Below are 22,265 nucleotides of genomic sequence, written 5' to 3'. Positions count from 1 at the left end.
CACTCAAAAACCGATGAAATTAGTAGTGAAATTACTCCATTCTAAACATCCTATACTCACTAGTTTAGGTTATCAATCCCCGGCAGCGGGTCCAAATGTTGGAGGTAATCGTAGCATCACCTAATCAACCCAAGACCAAAAAAATTATCAATCCTAAGATCCGCAACCCGGCTAGGGCATGGAAGCATGAGCATCATTGGATGTATCAAATGATAGGATTCAAGAGAATGCGCTTCATATGCAATAGAGATTAGTATTGAATCACCAACTCTAATCACACCATAATCGTCAATCAAGCACCACCTACACACATTAAGCCCACCAAAGTCCGACTTGCCATAGACTAGAATCTCAAAGCACACTCTCGACAAGCACACACTAATTGCATTGGTGTTGGCCTCTCCAATCACCACATGCCAATCAAGGTATTTAATCAAAAGCTACACACACAAGGTGAATCGTGTTCGAGTTTCATTAAACCCATCCACACACGAGAAAACAATAGGGCACATACTCTAATCACAAGATTAAGAATCTACGTAGTCAACCTAATTAAAGATGCATAGAAGAATAGGAGTGGTCAATAAGCAAGAAGTTATCACACACACTCAAATTTAGAATAATGAGGAGGTGAAACTACTTCATGAAATAATGGAATATAAAAGACTTAAGACTAATGAAGAAAGTAGAGATTGGATTAAGAGATGCTTCTCTAATTACAAAGGATTAGCACTAGCCTTCTGAGCATGGGCGTTAAGCTCAAGGCTAGGCCATCCATCAAGTGAACACTCAATAGTGAGCTCTCAAGAGTGGATACTCAAGAATGAATGCTCAAGAATGAAGCCTCTTTCCATAAAGGATTTTTTATAAAGACATGCACCACAATTGTTTCTACTATGGGATTAAGTTGAGCCCTCTAGCTAGCATAAACAATTTGGAACTCCCAATGAGCCCAAGACCTTATACAATGTGAATAGAAAATATTGTGCACATCCATAGCAAATCTCCAACTTGGTGCATAATCGGTGTAACATGTGTTAGCCGCTACTAACACCCCTCTCTACCACTCACAACCCTCTCTCTAGATTGAAGCTAGTTGCAGCAACCACTACTTGATTAGAAATCTGGCATCATGGCCATTGTGGCTACCACCACATGTGCTATGACAATCTCCTCTATCAGATAGTCCACTGGCCATCGGCCGAAAACCACTGGCCAACCTTTTTTTGATTACTTTTTGAATGTCGTCCCCCAACAAATGTATTACGACTCTTGAATTTTTACTAAGCCATGCATGATCACAAATGAAAAACTCATCAATATACAAGCTAGTGGGTATACTAACACTTCAGGCATTGTAGGTATACTAACACTATTAGCATTACACATTTGATTCCTTGTATGCTTTTAATTTCTTCAGAATTTATGCATGCTAACAACCATATATCCTTAAAATTAAGTATTTTTATCAATAATATAAGTATGCTAGCTAACATATCAAATCGCTAACTAGTATTTTTGGAAGCATATCAGGTGTTGTAACTAGGATAACGGGTATGCTAACTAGCACCTCTTTAGGAATTCCTATCATACTTGGTATGCTAGCAGAGTTAGATGGAATTACCGTATGCTAACTAGCATACTAGGTATTTTGGCTAGCCTATTAGGTTAGACTTCCAAGTATGCTGACTAGTAATCATGGAAGCATAGCAATCTTCTAACTAGGACATTATTTATGCTAACTAGGATATTGGTTACCTCTTGTAAGCATTCCTATCATACCAAGTATGTTAACTAGCACACTAGGTATGATAATTAGCATTCCAAGTGTGATGACTAGCATTGCAAGTTGCATTACCAAGTATGCTAACTAGCATACCAAGAATTCACATATTTGATTAGATTTTTTGGAATTATAACTAAGACATTCCATATGGTAACTAGCATACCAATTATGTTAACAAGCATAGAAAGTATGCCAACTAGCATATTATGTTTTCTTATTGGCATACCTACTATGCTAGTTAGAATATGGGATTTTATCACCTTATACTAGTGCTAACATGATTTATGTGCTATAGTAAGCACATATAGTGCTTAGCATACATATTGCTTCTAATGAGCATATATAGTGCAGCTTGTCATCATGCATAATGCTACTAGTTAGCATACAAAATTATGTGAGATAGCTTACAATGCTACAATATCATATTGGTTGAACCATATCTCATGCATCACACACCCTAATATATATAGGATAATTGAGCATGAAAACTATTTACTTGAATTTGGCATGATTGGAGCTCTCTGTCTGATGGCTTCCTTGACCAACTTTCATGTATCATCACTCAAGAATTGGAGACTCTACATTGGCATCTAGACTAGTACATAGCTATAAAATAGAGCAGGTGATACCCATTCTTGCAAGGCATAATGATGATTTCATTAAGCTCAATCTCATTGCGTCCAAACCACAACCACAATATAAGTTGGTTAACCCATGAAGCTATGAACCTAGCTTCTATGAGATGGGTATGAGATATTGACCATAGGTAGCCAAAATAGGGATGAAGCCACTTCTCTAGTCTAGAGATAACTCTCCAAATGCGTCATCAAAGGTTGAAGCTGCCACTCTACCTCTTAAACTCCATATTTTTTACTATCGATCTCAACTTGTGCAGCACATACAAAATATCAATTAGTAAACTATATAAGGCTTATAGAATTGACATGAAAATAGTGAGACATGTATCCAAAATGCTTACCAAAATCAAAGCAAGGTCTAGGCCCTTTTCAAGTGCCATCTGCTCAAAGTGAGGTACCCCTAAGGTATATGACATCTCCCTCACGGTTTCTATTTTGAATTCGAAGAGAGAGAGAGAGAGAGAGAGAGAGAGAGAGAGAGAGAGAGAGAGAGAGAGAGAGAGAGAGAGCTCTTCCTAGTACCTACACCTCCTGATACTCTACAACCCTGCTGCCCCCAACGCACCTGCTGTGACTGTGCACTCTCTTTAAGTTAGACCATTGCCCCTAACAACATTTTCCAGTAGTAGAGAGAAACCCAAGGTCACATGCACGTGCATTACCACCTCCCTCTCTGTAGAGTCCCATCCCCCCTTCCTCTCCTGTTTCCATCTTCCTCTACACTATCCCTCCCTTCTCCTCCATGCGTCCGCACACACAGAAAGGCTTGTTGTCGTGCACTCAATGGAGAGAGAGAGAGAGAGAGAGAGAGAGAGAGAGAGAGAGAGAGAGAGAGAGAGAGAGAGAGAGAGAGCATTCCTTTGCATGCGAGTCGATATTCCCCCTTTGCTCCCAGCTTGTCCCATCCATTGATACAGCCGGCTAAATTACACAGTACCACAGATCTAATTCATATGCTCATCACCACATTCTGCCACTCCCCAGCTCCTCCAACCCGACTTGCAGACGCAATGAGAGTGAGAGAGAGAGAGAGAGAGAGAGAGAGAGAGAGAGAGAGAGAGAGAGCTCATAAGAGCAAGACCTTGCAGTTGCACACAGAAATATCTGTCTCTCTTCACGAATCGCGACACATGACATCTTCCACAAATCAGAACGATATTTTCCACAAATTAGAGGGATATTTTGGTAGTTTTCCCAACAAAATACACCTACCACGATGCCATCCATAGGGTATTTTGTGAAATTTTTGAAATTCGAAAGATATTTTGGGAATTTCCACAAATTAGAGGGATATTTTGGTACTACACGTGGAAAGAAAGAAGTTTTTTTTTTTGCTTTACCTTTTCCTCCTAAGCCCTAAGCCAAGGGATCTTTGTTGATTCCCCTTAATGAGACACTTTGGCAAACTTACTTGGAACTTTTCCTTAAAAAATCGTCAAGAGGATCTCACATGTGCTTATGGTTTATTTTCAAAAGTTACTCGTTGTACAAAGGAGACTAACCAATTTTCTTCAAGATAGACAAAAATACATGCTTCAAAACTATTCCTTACTATTAAGACATAGTAGCTTCAACATGTTCACCTCTCTTCCTACAAAGGTATATTTGGGATGAATAACATTTACTAGTGTGAGACTTGAGACCTATTGGAGATGTGCATTATAATAAAGATTTTCCTACAAGCTGCTAGGATGGTAGTATTTCTTGACATCGATAGCAGGGGAAAGGGGTCGTCAACACCTATCTTTCCAGAAAGAGCATTGAAAATATGTTTCTTTTTGTTTCTTGGACGGTGTTAGGTAATAGGTTCTTTCCATGGAATTATGAACAAGCCTCTAGTTGTGGAGACAAATTAAGATATTATGAAAATTTATGATTTAAAAGTTATGTAGACACTTTAATATAGAGAACCAGGTTAACATGGCAAAAATTTATGTAATTGTAACATGGATTTTTGGATATGGGATAATAAGAGAACAACTACCTTGTTCTTTTTCTAATCACTCATCTCGCTGAATTTCAACCTTAAGATTTGATATACAAAGTGGAAAGCTTGGAAATCGCCCAAGAATTTCCTTTTTACAAAGCCTCAAAACAAGGGCATTTGCAAAGCATTAGTGTACGAGGCTAATTGGTTCGGCCCCTTGAACAAAAAGTGGAAGTTACAATGGTCAGAAGCTTGATGGCTTGAAGTAACAAAGAACATTTGGAATCCAAAGTAGCCGCAGTTCATGAAGGTTCTTTTGTGGAAGGTGCTGTGGGGGCCTCTTTTGACAGGTGTCAAGATTCAGGCACGTGATATCAAGTCTGATATATGTTCACGGTGTAGTTTGGCTAGCAAAGACCTAACCCACCTACTCATAGAATGCCCGGCTATTAGAGGCCTGGCAGGTGGATGCAAAGAACGTGGAAGATATGATTTTTAAGGTCTCTCCCTAAACCCTAGAACCATTCAGAACTTTTTCAGCCTAGAAAATAATTTAGAAAAAAGCAAGACCGAAGTCATGAGGACAACGAGACTTTACTCCAGAATGAAAAGACAAGGATATTCCGGATAAGAAATTATGTCATCCCTATATTTTTTCAAAAAGATTAAGATAATTTTTATACTTCTTCGTCAAAAGCCGTGTGGGAACTGATCTAGATCAAGAACTGACAGAAAAAGGGACTAACTAGATTGGAAGATAAAGTTAAGAGATGGGAATTGAGAAGAAATTGGGGTCCAATAAGAATTAAGAAGAGAATTGGGGTCCAATAGGAATTGAGAGAAAATTGGGATCCAATAAAAATTGAGAAGAGAATTGGGGTCCAATAGGAATTGAGAAGAAATTGGGGTACAATAAGAATTAAGAAGAGAATTGGGGTCCAATAGGAATTGAGAAGAAATTGGGGTCCAATAAGAATTGAGAGGAAATTGGGGTCCAATAAGAATTGAAGTGTGAATGAGTTATGCGGCTCCCCTTTTATAATGGTCCCTTTTTTAAAGACATTTTTTCCAAAAAAAAAAGGCACTTCACAAAAAAATGATCTCTCATCTCAATGCAAAAAATTATATTCAACGACATGATTTGTCGAAGCAAATCATGTTGATTACATCAGGGATTGTTTTCAAAATTGCAAGAGTTACAAAGTTATAAGAGCGATAGCATAGTTCCATCCATGCCCCAGTCCTCCTCCATCTTCAATTTGTCTTCCATTCTCTTCCTAATCTATGGACATTCATTACGGACATTCATTACAATAAGCATCCAATGATCGACAAACTATGATGTATTGAAAATATGGTGGAAGGATTCTCACCTGGTGACCTTGTAAATGAAATTGGGCTTGTTGAAGGGCCTCAAAACCCATAATAACCAAATGTTCTCGCACATTATTGAGAGTCCAATGTTTGTTCACTTAGATTGCCTCCAAAGCATCGTTGGGCATCCTCACTGCAATGTCAAAGCTTGCAATAGCGCCGTCTACACTCTATAAGAGAGTCCACACTCCAAGCTTGCACATCCAACAATCATAGTGGAATCGTATGTACAAGGAGGTGCGGGATTTCAAATAGGGCATTCCAATGAAGCTCCAACCTTACAACGGTACCGATCCCCATTGTGCATGCCCTCCACAAAGCCCCGGTCCTCTTCTAAAAGCCTTCCTAATTCCTCATAATGCACATCTTTACATACAAGCATTGTGGTAGTCTCCATAAATCCAAACTCTTTAAAAATGTGCACAAAACAATGAATAGGCAAATAGCAACGCAAGCCCACAGACCTAGAAGCTTTAGAGTATTTCAAAGAGTTTTGGACATCTATTATCATCTTTTGCTTGAAAGATGCTACCGACCAAAATCTGGCACTGGCCAGTCCATAATTAATAAGGAAGTTACTTTGATGGGTTCAAGCGTTCCAAACTCTTGTGTAGAAGTAGACACAATATAGGAGTGAGAATAGAAAAAAATCCTTCTCTGAACCAGTTTGGTTGGGCAAAGATGTGCGAACATTGTTGCTCCAATTTTCGCATGTATAGCATTGAATGTGCCGGAGAGACTATGTAGTGGCTACTCCTTCACCAACGTGGATAGAAATATGACTATAAATGCATGGCAAATATTAAGTATGAATCCATAATAACATTACACTATGATTTCACACCTAGCTTTGTATTCTCAAAACATGTACTTACAATGTGTTGGAAATCGAGGTGGTTGTTGCAATTGCATCATTGACATTGAGAAAACATGTGGCACAATGGCTACTGTCCCCTTGTTTTTGCGGTTCTTAAAGCCAAGGAGCTTTCCTTTCCAAGATGATCCAAGTTTGCATAATTCCGCACACGATGAGGGCCAATAGCAGATGGTTGCATGTATACCCAAGCACCTTTGGTGAACTCTTGTAGCACCCACTTATCATCTATACCTCTTGTGTTGTGGCATGCAAGTGCTGTGGCCTCATCCTTTGGCCGCCTTTGCGAAGTAGAGCTGACCATAGTTGAACAAAGAAAATTAGGAGGAGGAGCAGGAACTTGCTTGTTGCTACAATGTAGGTGGGATAAAGTGATAGGAGAAAGTAGTTAACCTTTGCTTGGTGTGGCAATAGGATGAGAAGGTGGATAACCCTTGCTTGGTGTGGCAATGGAAGGTGGTAGGGGAGGAGAGAGGAGCTTCCTTGCTACAGCAATGGAAATGGTGTAAAGAGAGAGTGTTGGAGTAGAGAATGAGTGTGATAATTGCAACCAAAGAGGGGTTGGAAAAGGGGTTCTAGATAGAGAAAAATACTTGTTGCCTAAGAACTACTTTTAGAGTGGCTTTGGATAATTTTTTTAAAAAACATCAAAAGTTTTTTAAAAAAATAGAACTTTAGGGTTTTTGAGTGCACGTTTGACTTTTTGAGGTTAAAAAATGCTTTTTCGACCATAAAATAGATTTAGAGAGTTTTAAGAAGATAAGATTTGAGTTTCAAAAATTTTCAAAATTTTGGGATTTTTCAAAACCAGATCAAGAAGGAAGGAAGTTGGAGGTTTCATATGGCCCACACCACCACCACCCCCCCCCCCCCCACCCCACCTTCTCACTAGGTAAGAGCCCATAAGAATTGTAAGACTGCTTTGTCCCCCTATATTTTTTAGGGCATAGAGTGTGTCCACAACCCTCTTCTCATTGGCTGGCCTCTAATTAACCTTAATCCCAAATGGCCCCTAGAGGGTTCATATTTTTTCTAATGTGTGTGCGGCAATAGTATTGCGATAGTGTTATTGCAAGATGGTCGGGTAGTAGCTTATGAAAGCATAATCTTGCAAAGTCCGAAAAAGACTGTGAAAATCTATGAGAAAGAGCTACTCACCATGATTCATGTGCTTCCAAGTTGGAAACACTATCTGCTAGGTGTTGATTTTGTTGTCCAAACAGACCATCAGACCTTTGCGATACTTCTTAAAACACTCAAAGTTATCCAAAAAGCATATGCGATGGGCAAACATTCTCTTTATGTTCCACTTTCATATTGTGCATGTGGAAGGCAAGAAAATTGTTGTGGTTGATGTCTTATCAAGAAAGTCACAAATTTCAAATGTGTCAATTCCTTATCATCATGAGCTTGATGACATGAAGGAACAGTATGCAACTGATGAAGTTTGCAAGAATATTTGAACAATTGCAAGATGGAAAACGACGTGTACACTATCTCCTCAGGGACGGTTTTATGATGATACATGGCAGACTATGTGTCACTAGGCCATTACGACATAAATTTATGGTAGAAAGCCATGTCCCACCATATGAAGGGCATCGTGGTATAGATGCGGTGGATGTGTTTGTGCAAGCATACGTGATTTGCCAAAAGGTCAAATTTGACAGACAAAAGACACCAGGGTTGAAGGTAAAGTATTGCTATGGATTTTATCTTTGATCTTCCAAGAACGCCAACAGGAAATGATGGTATATGGATTATTATTTGCATATTGAGTAAGAAGACCCATTTTATTCTTATTAGAAAGAAGATAAAATATGATCAGATGGCACGATTGTTTACGTACAATGTGTTCAAGTGCCATGGTATACCACAGTCTATTGTCAATAATCATGATCCTTGTATGACGAACCTGTTTTGGAGAGGCTTGTTTGAAAACATGGGCCCTACGCTCAAGTTGCCCTCATCATTTCATCCACAAATTGATGGACAATCAAAAGAGGCTAATTCTAATGTTCTTAGATCTTTAAAAATGCTATGTGTCAGATAATAAGGGCAAGTGGGAACAGTATCTACCCATACTTGAGTATGTGCACAACAATACGGTGCATTCGTCAGTAGGCAAGGCACCTTTTGACATTGTTGAGAGTGGCAAAAAGGTTCCTCCCATTTTGCACACAAAAGGACGATCTTTGAGGCAGATCGATATGTTGATAAAATGGATGAAATGTATAAGAAAATCAAGCTTGCCTTAGAGAAGACTCATGCAAAACAGAAAAGGGTTGCTGATTGTCACCAACATGAATTGTTGTTTTCACCTGGTGATTGGATTCTTTTACGGTTTGAAAAGGAAATAAGATGAAGGACAAGGAAAGGTTATTTTTGAAGCTCAACATGCGTTATTATGGACCTTTCAAGTACTTGACAAGATCAGCGATGTTGCTTGTAGGTTGGAATTGCCTGACACTTGGAAGACTCATAATGCATTTCACGTGAGTCTTTTAAGATCCTTCGTGGATGATGTGCCAGAAGATATATCAGATGAGGAAGCCAAAAGTTGAGGAACTTGATGAGATCTTGATACTTGAGCAGGTTTTGGCATATAAGGGGAAAAAATCAAGGGAAAAGTTGCACGACGGTATTCGGTGAAGTTACAGAAACTATCCACCTATGGATACAAAGTGGATGAAAGAGTGTGTACTGCTAGAGTCACCGAATGTATTGCAGATTTACCTTGGAGACCTTTGGGTTACAACCTACATATGCCACAACTCAACGTGTTCAAAAGAGGGATAATGATGGAGCTAGCACATCAAATGCACATATGGATTCAGTGTAATAGAAGTGTATACTGCTCTACAAATGCTAAAGGCATAACGTTCACTTCCATTGTAGATAGAAATGGTAAAAGTATAAGGGTTCATTAAGTCATTTGTATCTATGTTCTATGACCTTTCCTGTGGATACATGTGATGATAAAAGGGTGCTAATCACACTAAATCACGTGTAACATATACTATCCGGCATGCAATCGAGGACGTTTGCGATTTCAAGCGGGAGGTATATCACAAAGCTGTGGCAACCACTAACCTTGTTGGTTTCTTTCCCTTGATTTTTATTTATTTATTGGGACCCTCTTTTTGAAGTCACAAATGGCCAGACATTGGATGGCCAATGTGAAACGTCGAGGGTTGATAGTTTTACCCGCAACAGTAAAAGCACGAGTTGGTCGGGTTAGCCGGCACTGAAATCCGAGCAGTAAAAGTATATCTAAGCTTAGTTCAAAGTCATTTAGGCCCCACGCAACACTTATAAGTTTGTGGGTACTAGGAAATTAACTTAAAAGAGGCAGTGGACACTTGGCGGGTCCATGCGAATTTGCTAGTCTCATCAGCAATAGGGGGCACCCAAAAACGATTTGGAACTAATTTGAATTCATTCAAGAGCTACGTTGTGTGTGAGTAGTGGGTGCAAGTGACCACAGCTTTAATGAAAAGCTTGCCTTCCCCCCGTTCTATGTAGCACGATGATTCCACTCTCGACAACCTCTCCGAATACAGAACCGTGATGCCTAACTCAAGGGCTTTTCATTTATATGTACAATTGTGTGGGTACTAGATTAGCTAATTGCTAATCCCCTGCATGTACAGGTGAACTTGAAGAGATTTCGTGCAAAAAATATCGTCTGACTCAAAGGGCAAGTAGCCCTACATATCCGGAAGCTCAAGGGCTTGCTACGGATGCAATTGGCACGCGAAACAAAGCCCGAAATAGTAAATTACAGCCTGCTATGTATATTTGCAAGTTTAGGGTTTTGACCCTTTTTGATCCCCCACACCCCAAGGGGATCACTGTACAGAACAAAGATTTCAAGGTGCTACTATTTCTCACCAAGTTTGGGAAAGTGCTCAAATGCATCAAGAAAGTCACTTTTGCTCGGGGATTTTGTGTATGAAGTCTCCTGCAACGTTTATGCTACCAAAATGGGGCTAGAGTAGATCATTTTTAGCCTAATAAAAGTGGAACAGCTCGTAGGAATTTACAAGTTTTCTCCAAAGTTTTAATTGGATAAAGAAATACCAAGAGGGGCGCCAACCTTTGAGGCCAACGCGGTGCTGCTGTCTACTTGGAAGCACTCTAACTCCCAAGCCGTGTTTTGTTTGAAGTGTGATTTCCAATTACAGGCTGTCCATGAAGTTGCTTTGCGTCGTAAAGTTAATCAAGTGAAGTTCGAGTAAAAGCTCAATTGAGTCTTCCACCCTCTAATGAGTCTACGGACCGGTTTCACACAGACTTCTTCCAACCCACAACAGCTCCTCAGTTATAGGCTTCCCCTTCACAAGGGGTGACACTCTCATGAGCTCAGAGTCCGAAGAAGACTAAAAGTCCCAGCATCACAGTGGTATAGGAGGGAGGTCCAGACTATCCAGCATCAGCATGAGCTTTATATTCAAGGGAGAAGATGCCACATCACAATCACATAGAGAGTATAGCCAAAGTTTTCACAACGGACTCTCAGATGTACAAGATCTTATATCCATTGGTAGGATAGAGAGCATGTACTCCCTTATAGCCTATAGCTTTTGCATCGTGCCCACAGCGAGAGAGAGAGAGAGAGAGAGAGAGAGAGAGAGAGAGAGAGAGAGAACTCCCTCCACCCCTCCTTATCCCCACCATTTTGTATCAGTCACTTTATTGTCATTTGTTAGTTTAAAGTTCTTCAGTTGTATTGTCATCATACCCAGAGGATTCACACACTTGTACATAGAGTTGTCTCATAGGCCTTTTTTGGGCTTTCAAAGGTGTTATTAAGGAGAAGAGAGAGAGAGAGAAACAAATATGGCATACCTGTCATGCAAACTACCTCTCTCTCTCTCTCTCTCTCTCTCTCTCTCTCTCTCTCTCTCTCATACGTAGTGCACACAAACCCCGCATGGTCGCCCTGCACCAAGTGGGGCGAGTTTGAGCTGATCGGGAGCGCAAGGACCTGCTCACCAATTCTCGTTGCTGCAGCAGCCAATGCCGAGCAACACGATCTCTCCCCCTCTGCTTCTGTGTGCTGCCGCGTCCACACACCATAAAAGCTCCAAGTAATTTTTTTTCTCCGCAAGCTAACCCTCTTCTCATCCCAAAACATTCCAAAATGCATTGCCAAGCATGGCGTGATTTGTCAACAACTCCTGACTAGAATCTCATCGTGAATTTTTTGTCCATGTCAGCGTCCTGCGTAATGCCACATGCCTTCAAGATGTAAGCATAGCCTTCAAGACAAAAGCATAAGTGATATCATCTGGGGAGACACCCTCACTTTGCATCCGCTGAAAACAGCGGAGAGCTTCCTGTCCCTGCCCCTGTTCAGCATATCCTGCAATCAGTGCATTCCAAGAGTCAGCATTCCGGACAGGAAGCTCCTCAAGCACTTCTTGTGCTTTCTGAAGTACACCACATTTGGCATACATGTTGACCAATGCATTCCCAAGCACACCTTTTTTGAACAGCCCCTGACTAACAATATCATTGTGAAGTTTTTTGCCCATATTAGCGTCTTGCATAGTGCCACATGCCTTCAAAGCGAGAGCATAGGTGATTTCATCTGGAGGGATGCCCTCACTTCCCATCCGCTGAAAACAGCCCAGTGCTTCCTGGCCCTGCCCCTCTTCAGCATATCCTGCAATTAATGAGTTCCAAGAGACGACATTCCGGGCAGGAAGCTCGTCAAGTACCTTTTGTGCTTTCTGAAATACACAACATTTGGCATACATGTCGATCAAGGCATTGCCAAGCACGACGTCTTTTTCCAACAGCCTCTGACTAACAATATCATCATGAATTCTTTGGCCCATATCAGCATCCTGAATAGTGCCACATGCTTTCAAAACGTAAGCGTAGGTTATTTCATCTGGTGAGACACCCTCGCTTCGCATCCGCTGAAAACAGCCCAAAGCTTCTTGACCCTTCCCCTGTTGGGCATACCCTGCGATCAGTGCACTCCAAGAGACAACATTTCGGACAGAAAGCTTGTCAAACACTTTTTGTGCTTTCCAAAGTACACCGCATTTGGCATACATGTCAACCAAGGCAGTGCCAAGCATGCTATTTTTTTTCAACAGCCCCTGACTAACAATATCATCGTGAATTTTTTTGCCCATATCAACATCTTGCATAGTGCCACATGCCTTCAAGATGCAGGCGTAGGTGATTGCATCTGGAGAGATGCCCTCGCTTTGCATCTGCTGAAAACATCCCACAGCTTCCTTGCCTTGCCCCAGTTGAGCATAGCCCGCAATTAATGCACTCCAAGAGACGACATTCCGGACAGGAAGCTCCTCAAGAACTTTCTGTGCTTTCTGAAGTACACCACATTTGGCATACATGTTGACCAAGGCACTGCCAAGCACAACATTTCTTTTCAACAGCCCCTGACTAGCAATATTATCGTGAATTCTTTTGCCCATATCAGCATCTTGTGTAATGCCACACGCTTTCAAGATGCAAGCATAGGTGATTGCATTCGGAGAGATGCCCTCGCTTTGCATCTGCTGAAAACAGCCCAGAGCTTCCTGGCCTTGCCCTTGTTGGGCATATCCCGCAATCAATGCACTCCACGAGACAACATTCCGGACAGGAAGCTCCTCAAGCACTTTTTGTGCTTGTTGAAGTACACCACATTTGGCATACATATCGATCAAGGCATTGCCAAGCACAATGTCCTTTTTCAACAGCCCCTGATTAACAATATCATCATGAATTCTTTTGCCCATAATAGCATCTTGCTCAGTGCCACATGCCTTCAAGATGCAGGCGTAGGTGATTGCATCTGGAGAGACTCCCTCGCTTTGCATCCGCTGAAAACAGCCAAGAGCTTTCTGGCCCTGCCCCTGTTGGGCATATCCAGCAATTAGTGCGTTCCAGCAGACGACATCCCGGATAGGAAGGTCATCAACGACTTGTTTCGCTCTGACAAGTGCACCGCACTTTACATACATACTGACTAGCGTGCTCCCTAAGTAAATGTTCTTTTCAAGTAACCCACTGTCACGAAGATCAGAATGTATCCTAGTGCCTTGGTACAAATCCTTCTTCTTAGCGCAGTCTTTAAGTGAGCTCACAAAAAAAAGACTCATTCTCTGCCTCTCCATGTTTGCATGTGTAGACAAAATTGCTGCTTTCTTGGCGATGCCTGGCGCGTATGTGTGCGTGTGCCCGTGCGCAGACAAAAAGCGACCCCCATCTGGGATTATTACCACGTGCATCCACGTCGCATAGAAATATGTCGCAAACGTGATATCATACATAGGCCTATCTGCAATGTAACCGGGCATAAGCCTCCCGGAAGAGCTCACCTGAGAGCTCGCATCCCCCAACAACCATAGCAGTCCCCTCTTAATAGATTGGGCCCTAGATATTCACATTCAGCCTGACATGACCCAATAGACATGACCCAAGCAAGCCTTGGTGTGTCGGGGCTACACACCCATCTAGGCAACCATGGCCTCTTGAAAACCCGTGTGGACTCCACCCCTAAACCATGGCACCCACGGTGTTCTCTATGCACCTAGCCATGTATGCCATCTATGCTCCATGGGCCTGACGCTATAGATGACGTGACATACATCGTAAGAGGCAGTTGACAATCTCGGGGCCCATACTAGTGCAGCATACATCAAAGCAGAAGTAACATGAGTGTCAAAGAGCCACCCCTTGGTGAAGGGCTCCTAAAAATCTACCTGGTGAGATCTCCGCTCTAACATCGCTAGAGCTGCATATCCTCTCGTGATCCCATCTGTAGTTGCCTTTGCCATGGTGAAATGTATTGGTGGGCCGGCATACGTGACTCCCAGATGTACATAAGATTTTAAAACCTGTGTTTGTCCCGTTGTTGCTCTGAATAGTTCGCCCTCATAATTGTCTGGATGTGTGAAAAGTCATGACCTTGGTAACCCTATATGTATGCAGAACTCGTCTAGGGCCTCAATATGACATTATAGGCCCTCTTGTGACTCAGAGATCAAAACAATATCATCAGTATATAGCATGATATGTATTGGAGTACCTATGTGGTATGGTCCCTCTCCACCTTCTTATAATATATAGTCAGAGATCTCATGGACGTAGAGGTCGAAGAGGGTAGGAGAGAGTGGTCATCCTGGCAACACCCCTATGGTCCTACAATGGGATCTGATAAACCTTCAGAGCATCAGACTCTCTCTATCATGTGCTCATACAAAGCATATATAGCCTAAATCGTCATTGAAGGTATCCCAAGCCTTGGCGGCATTGGAAAGGTCTCTTGCATGAAGTTGTCTCAAAGGCTTTGCAAAAATCCACAAAGCAACAATCTAATCTCTTCTTCTGCGCTTTTCCCCATCCATGAGGCAGTGCAGAATGAAGTTGTGATCTATAGTAGAGAATGCTCGTCTAAATCATGCCTCACTAGGGGCTCTCAAACCCTCACTCTTTGTAGATATGGTCAATCATGCTAGTCATGTCAAGTTCCTCTCCATGTTGCCCTCATGGTGTGCCTAAAGCCTATTGGTTGGCCTCTCAAGGGTTCCAATGATAATTTAGCTAATTAAATTAAATGTTTATGCATTTATCAATTCCTCTCTCTCAAAAGGGAAAGGGGGACACTTGTCCTAATGCTGGCATGGTTGCTTGATATGCACTCTGCATCTCATTGGCTAAGCTTGTAGGGGTCCAATCATCTTGAAGCTTGAGCTACAATGAGGGGTCGACCAAGGAAGCTAGGGGCTTGCTTGCAAGGTATCCTCTCTCTCACACAGTCACACACACCCTCATCGTGTGCAGTGGAAAGTGCAAGAGCTCTGTCTCCTTCTCCAAGCTTGTTGAGAAGTTGAGAGCCTACACCGACACTCTTGGCTATGGAATGCAAATCCAACTGAGAGCCATGCTTCAATGCTTAAGCTTGCCATCTTTTTCATCATCATTATTATGCTATTATGTTATGTTATGCAAGAAGTGATGATAAGTGAGGAACTATCTCTTTCTCGTATGTTACTTCTTCTTCCTCTTCCCTACCCTCATTCCTCACTAGCTCTTGTTGGGGTATAAAGCCCAATGTGGTCGCCCAGGTAAGTGGGCGGGCCGCCAGGTATGTACACATATTCTTTTGTAAAACCTAATAAGAACTCACTATGCTCTACACATTACAGTAGAGCGAGTTCACCATATCGTCGTGCTCTTCTTCTCGCACTCTCTCTCGCGTCGCACTTCCACTCGTACTCCTTCAACTGGTATTAGAGCTCAGATCGAGGCTCGGGGCAGCACTGCAGGAGGCTAGAGTCACTAGCTCATATTGGAGTGAAATTTGACAGGCGAAGACACGGCCCCAAATCTCGGCCACCATTCGGCTTCCACAAAGGTCTGCGTAGGCCATTGTCGACTACGTGGTCTCAGGGGGTGCAGATCCAATTCTGCAAATTTGGGGTTTTTCGGCCTACGACTGCAGGTGCTGAGGATATCGACACTCCCAGAGTGTTGATTTGTGGCTGTCTACACATCGAAGGACGGCTCACAGTTCTTGGAGGCGTGTCACATACGACACGGGCGCATCTACACACAGACTGTAGGCGACATCTACTAGTTCATCAGGTAGCTTGTGTTTGCTGCTTGATATTCCAGATTTCATCCTGACATTGCAGGTACTTCCACATGGGATGTATTGTCAGAGATGATGTATGTCTGTTGAGGGTTTGCTGGCTGTGAGTCACGCAGCAAACAACCGCCGCAGCGGTTATAGCATACAGTGGGAAATTTGTGGATATATGACTTTGTGGGAAGTCTATGTACTGTCAGATTTACTGCAGCCTTTGTTGAGGGTCGAGTGAGGTTTTATTGAGCTAGGGGATTCTCGAATGTTGAGATCCTTTCGGTGATACAGGTCTTGGAGCGATCCCTCGAGCACCCTTAGATAGGCAGCTAGGATGTATTGACTGTGAGTTAGACAGTTGGGATTGCATCTTTGCTTTACTGCCGTTGAGGTATTGTCACAGTCTATGCTTACAGGACAGTGAGAGACAGTACAGGTGCAGGACAGGTTTACCCGCAGCTTACAGTGTTAGAGAGACAGTGTTTTTTGAGCTGTTTTTTGGTCTGTTTTTAGTACACTAGAGCCATTTTACAAAGGAGACTCTGCCAAAATTTCTGCAAAATCTGAAGCTTTCTTGGTTCATTTGACACGTTGATATTGGTTCAGAGGTCAGTTTACAGGGGAAACTCTGCCGAATTTTTCCCAGGAAAGTAAACTACTGTGAAGCGTAGCTATGGCTGGATCACAGGACACTGCTGTTTACAATATCAAGAAGCTGTATGGAACCAATTTCCCATTGTGGAAGAAGCAGATTTGGCACGTGTTGGTACAAAAGAAGCAGATAAAACCTATACAGCTCAAGGGGATAAAACCAGAAGATATGGACGAAGATGAATGGAGCGAAATGGATGAATTGGCACTTTCTACCATTATGCTGATTTTGGCAGAGAGCGTTTACTTCAATGTAGCAGACGAGATGTCGGCTTATCAAGCATGGTTAAAGCTGAGTGATCTTTATGAGAAGCAGAGTGCAGCTTCACAGATATACTAGCTTAAGAAGCTTGTTGACTTGAAGATGAAAGAAGGGACACCTATGTCCAATCATCTGAATGAATTCAACACAATCTATAGTCAGTTGTCAGCTCAAGGTGTCAAGTTTGATGAACCTGTTAGAGCTATGTTCCTGTTGATCACATTGCCGAAAAGTTGGGACACTTTTCGCACAGCTTTGAGTAATTCTGCACCTCCAGATGGTTTGAACATAGCAGGTGTAGAAGGAAGTCTGCTTATTGAAGAAACCAATAGAAAGACAATGGACAAAGGCAAAGGAACAGCCTTAGTTGTCAGGGGAAGGACCAAAGAAAAGTACAAAGGTGGAAAGAGGAATCAGTCTCGTAGCAAGTCCCGCAGTGCTAAAGGCAAGAGTGACATAGAATGCTACCATTGTGGCAAGAAGGGTCACATGAAAAGAGACTGCAGAGAATGGAAAGCAGAAAAAGGCAAAGAGAAAGCTGAAGACCATGGTGAGAAGAACAAGTCCTCAGTGAAGATTCAAGAAATAAATGTGACAAACACTGTTGCAAAGGATGACAGTCTAGTGTCAGGAGACATCTACTTTTTGAAGAATACAATGGACTCGGCTCTTCTTACAGCATTTGATGGAAATGCACTGAGTGACTGGATTATAGACTCAGGGGCATCACTTCATGTGTCTCCAAACAAGGAGTGGTTTACCTCTTATGTGACCACTAAAGATCATGTTCGGCTAGGCAATGGGCAGACATGTGAGATCTTAGGTGTTGGAGATGTTCAATTGAAGTTTCAGAATGGCTCTTCTTTCACGCTGAAGAATGTGAGACATGTTCCCGCAATTACAAAGAGCTTGATCAGCACAGGTTTACTTGATGATGCTGGCTACGTCACCACTTTTGGAAAGAACATGTGGAAGATATCCAAGGGTTCTATGACAGTTGCACATGGAGTAAAGTCTGGAGGACTTTACATGATTTATGTATCAAATGTCTCTAAAAATGTAATCAATGTAACCGAGCAGCCGAACGTTTCTTTGTGGCATAGCCGGTTAGGACATATGTCCAAGAAGGGAATGGAAATCTTGTCTCGTTCTGGTTATTTGCCTGGCTTTTCATTTAATGATTTTGAATTCTATGAACATTGTCTGTATGGTAAGCAAACACAGCAGCCACATAAGCATAGAAGCAGTAGAAGAGATACACAGCTGGCACTTGTTCATAGTGATTTGTGTGGACCTATGCCTAACCTATCTCTAGGGGGAGCTTCTTACTTTATGACATTTATAGATGATTACTCGAGGAAAGTATGGGTTTACTTTCTCAAGCACAAGGATGAAGCGTTTAGTGTTTTCAAAACGTTTGTGACACTTGTGGAGAATCAGAGTGGCAAGAAGCTTAAATGCTTACGCACTGACAATGGTGGAGAGTATGTTTCAAAGGCCTTTCAGGACTTTTGTGAGTCAAAAGGAACTTACTGCTCCTTACAATCCTCCTCAAAATGATGTTGCTGAGAGGATGAATAGGACCATACAAGAGAAGGTCAGAAGTATGTTGTCTAATGCACAGCTGCCAAATGGGTTTTGGGCTGAAGCTGTATCAACAGCTATTCATCTTGTAAATAGATCTCCTAGCAAGGTTTTGCAGAAGGATTCAGTGCCAGAGATGGTATGGTCAGGCAAAATGCCCCCATACAAGCATCTCAGAGTCTTTGGCTGTGAGGCATATACTCACGTTCCAAAGGAATTTAGGAACAAACTTGAGCCAAAGAGTAGAAAGTACATCTTTCTAGGCTATGGTAATTCTGGTGAGATGGGGTACAGACTTTGGGATCCCGAATCCAGAAAGGTTGTCCGTAGCAATGATGTTCACTTTAATGAATCCAAATATCATTCTAAACCAGAGAGGGTCGAGGAGAACAGAAGAGTTGTCTTCCAAGAAGATGGACCTGCACGTGCAAAACAAAATGTCAGGGCTCAAGAGGAGCAAGGACAGGATAGAGTGGAACCACAGCTTGTGGCTGAGCCTGAGCCACCTATTGTGCGTAGATCTGGACGTGTCACGCGACCTCCTGATAGGTTTGTTCCATCTATGAACTATGTCATATTGACTGATTGCAATGAGCCTTCATGTTACAAGGAAGCAATGCAAATGAAGGACTCCAGGAATTGGCAATTGGCCATGCAGTCAGAGATGACAGCTCTGCATAAAAACAAGACATGGAAGCTAGTTAAATTACCACAGGGCAAAAAGGCTCTACCTTGTAAATGGGTTTACAGGTATAAGATCACCGCTCATGATAGTCAGCCAAAGTACAAAGCAAGGCTTGTTGCCAAGGGCTTTAAGCAAGAACAAGGCATTGACTTTGATGAAGTCTTCTCTCCGGTGGTCAAGATGACTACATTGAGATGCTTTCTTGCATTGGTTGCCATATTAGATTTGGTGTTGCACCAAATGGATGTCAAGACAGCGTTCTTGCATGGTGATTTAGATGTGGAAATTTACATGCAACACCCAGAAGGGTTTGTTGAGAAAGGCAAGGAAGATTGGGTATGCCAGTTGTTAAAGAGTCTTTATGGCTTAAAACAATCACCGAGGGCATGGTACCATAAATTCCACAAGTTTATGCTTTCTCAAGGCTACAAACGTAGTGAGTTCGATCACTGTCTATATACAAAGAAGGCTAAGGATGGTAGTTGGCTGATCCTTATTTTGTATGTGGATGACATGTTGATTGCTGGCAAGCACTTGGAAGAAATTTCAGCTTTGAAGTCAAAGATGGCAAAATCGTTTGACATGAAAGACATGGGTGAGGCAAGTCATATACTTGGTATGCGCATTGAGAGAGACAGATCAAAGAAGTTGATTTGGTTATCTCAAACAGAGTATATTGACAAGGTTTTGCAACGTTTCAATATGGAGAAGGGAAAGGCACTGAGTGTTCCATTGCCACCATATGTGAAACTTAGCAAACAAGATTGTCCTGTGTCTGAGGAAGAATAGGCTGAAATGGATAAGATTCCATATGCGTCTGCAGTGGATAGTTTGATGTATGCAATACTCGCCCAGACATTGCATTTGCAGTGGGAGTAGTAAGTCGATACATGTCAAACCCAGGCAAGAAACATTGGGAGGCAGTGAAAGGAATATTGAGATACCTGAAAGCTACAAAGAGTATGCGTATATGCTATGGGAGTCAGGAACTAAGTGTAAAGGGTTTTACAGACTCAGATTATGCAGGTGACTTAGACAACCGAAGGTCTACGTCAGGGTATGTCTTTACATTGGCTAGTGGAGCAGTATCATGGCGTTCTAGATTACAAGATTGTGTTACTCAGTCTACTACAGAGGCTGAATATGTTGCAGCATCAGAGGCATGCAAAGAATCAATTTGGCTTAATCGACTAGTAACAGATTTGGGAATCAAAGAAGAGATGCTTGTGTTATATTGTGATAGTCAAAGTGCTATACAATTGGCTCGCAATCCAGTTTATCACTCAAAGACAAAGCATGTGGATGTGAAGTATCATTTCATCAGGGAAATGCTCGAGGATAATTAACTTCAGCTTGTCAAAGTTCACACCACAGAAAATCATGCTGATCTACTTACAAAAGGACTTCCCTCAGAGAGCTTTGCGCATTTTTGCAAGCAGTTAGGTGTAGGGTAGTACATCACTTCTCTACATCTCTTGTATATTAGCTTGTATAGTAGCTTCTCTCACACTTAAAGTACCACATTGGACTTTAAGTGGGAGGTTGTTGGGGTATAAAGCCCGATGTGGTCGCCTAGGTAAGTGGGCGGGCCGCCAGGTATGTACACATATTCTTTTGTAAAACCTAATAAGAACTCACTATGCTCTACACATTACAGTAGAGCGAGTTCACCATATCGTCGTGCTCTTCTTCTCGCACTCTCTCTCGCGTCGCACTTCCGCTCGTACTCCTTCAGCTCTCTCCACCTTCAAAGGTGTTTGAGGCCTTGGGACTGAGGCTGGGGATGGTTAATGCTTTTACAAATTTTATGCCATGCTCGTGATGCATGAAGCTTTCCATCTTCATTGCATCACCTAGGTCACAAGGAACACAAAGATTGTATTGTACCAAGTCTCTCTTTATGGGAGAATCTATAATACAAAATCCTATTGGAGGGGGGACCGGCTCCACATAAATCCGGTCCTCAATTGTTGTCATGTTCTCTAATTTATGCTTAAGTTTAATTAGCATGGCTGACAATAACCAAGAGAGAAGAATCAATATTGACAACTTTGATTTTTCACATGAAGGTGCTAATGATGATTAATTATGTTGTTACTAGGTTGCAACAAGCTATGGGCAACCGTGCTTCGCAAGTCAAAGTTACTCAACAACTTCGTGCTTATGGGATTTCCCTTCCTGTCCAAGAGGAGAGAGAGCTTAGGAGGCCTCTTGATGAGACTTCAAGAAGAAGACTCTCTCCCATAAGAGAGGAGGAATCCAAAGAATGAGAAAGCAGTGAATCACTAAGTTCCTCTAAAGATGTAGCTCCATGAAGATAGCGGTCTAGACGATCGCCAACTCCTCCCAAGAGGAAATAGTCAACCCATAGTCCTTCTCCTCGTCACGCCGAAAGGGAAGAGAGGAAACAAAGGAAGAAAAAGGCAAGAAAGAGGTCACCCTCCTTCTTCTTCACCTTCCTCCTCTTTCGACAAAAGCAACATCTATTCTCCTAGAGAATATAAGAGGAAAGGACATTGCAAATATTACCTTGCATGGAAAAGGTCTCAAAAGCTCAAGAAATTCAAAGAGGGAGGAAAGAGTATCTCTTTTCTTACCTATGATGGCACCTTTGGTGCTATCGATAAAGTATTGGCCTTCATCCAACAATTTGATGTGGCTTTTGGAGACGAGGGCTTTGCAGAGTCCTCCAAGCTACGTCATGTAGCTATGCACTTTCAAAAAATGTTTGTCGATGGTGGGCTAGCCTTTGTGGCAAAGAAGAAGCCCCAAAGACATGGAAAACTCTACGAGTTTCTATTATGAAGAAATTCCTTACAAGTGGTGCAAAGGACAAAGTGCTTACCGAATGGCAGAGTTTGAAGTTTCTCT

At 42.1% G+C, this 22,265-nt stretch overlaps 1 protein-coding gene across 1 annotated transcript; it reads right to left on the bottom strand.

Annotated features, from left to right (window-relative positions):
- Positions 1-11,415: 11,415 nt before the first annotated feature.
- Positions 11,416-13,985, bottom strand: LOC147428743 (pentatricopeptide repeat-containing protein At4g18520, chloroplastic-like). The gene has a single exon (XM_086497307.1). The coding sequence runs from the start codon at positions 13,922-13,924 to the stop codon at positions 11,846-11,848; it is 2,079 nt and encodes a 692-aa protein (XP_086353433.1). The 5' UTR covers positions 13,925-13,985; the 3' UTR covers positions 11,416-11,845.
- Positions 13,986-22,265: the final 8,280 nt, after the last annotated feature.

This window comes from Adiantum capillus-veneris, chromosome 23, assembly GCF_014529385.1.
Source record: "Adiantum capillus-veneris isolate H3 chromosome 23, ASM1452938v2, whole genome shotgun sequence".
Classification (NCBI taxonomy): Eukaryota; Viridiplantae; Streptophyta; class Polypodiopsida; order Polypodiales; family Pteridaceae; genus Adiantum; species Adiantum capillus-veneris.
Note: the sequence above shows the minus strand (reverse complement) of the source record. Positions and strands in the feature narration are given on the sequence as shown.

Excerpts from the sequence above, each read along its gene's own strand:
- LOC147428743 (XM_086497307.1), bottom strand. The coding sequence starts at position 13,924 with ATGCCCGGTTACATTGCAGATAGGCCTATGTATGATATCACGTTTGCG.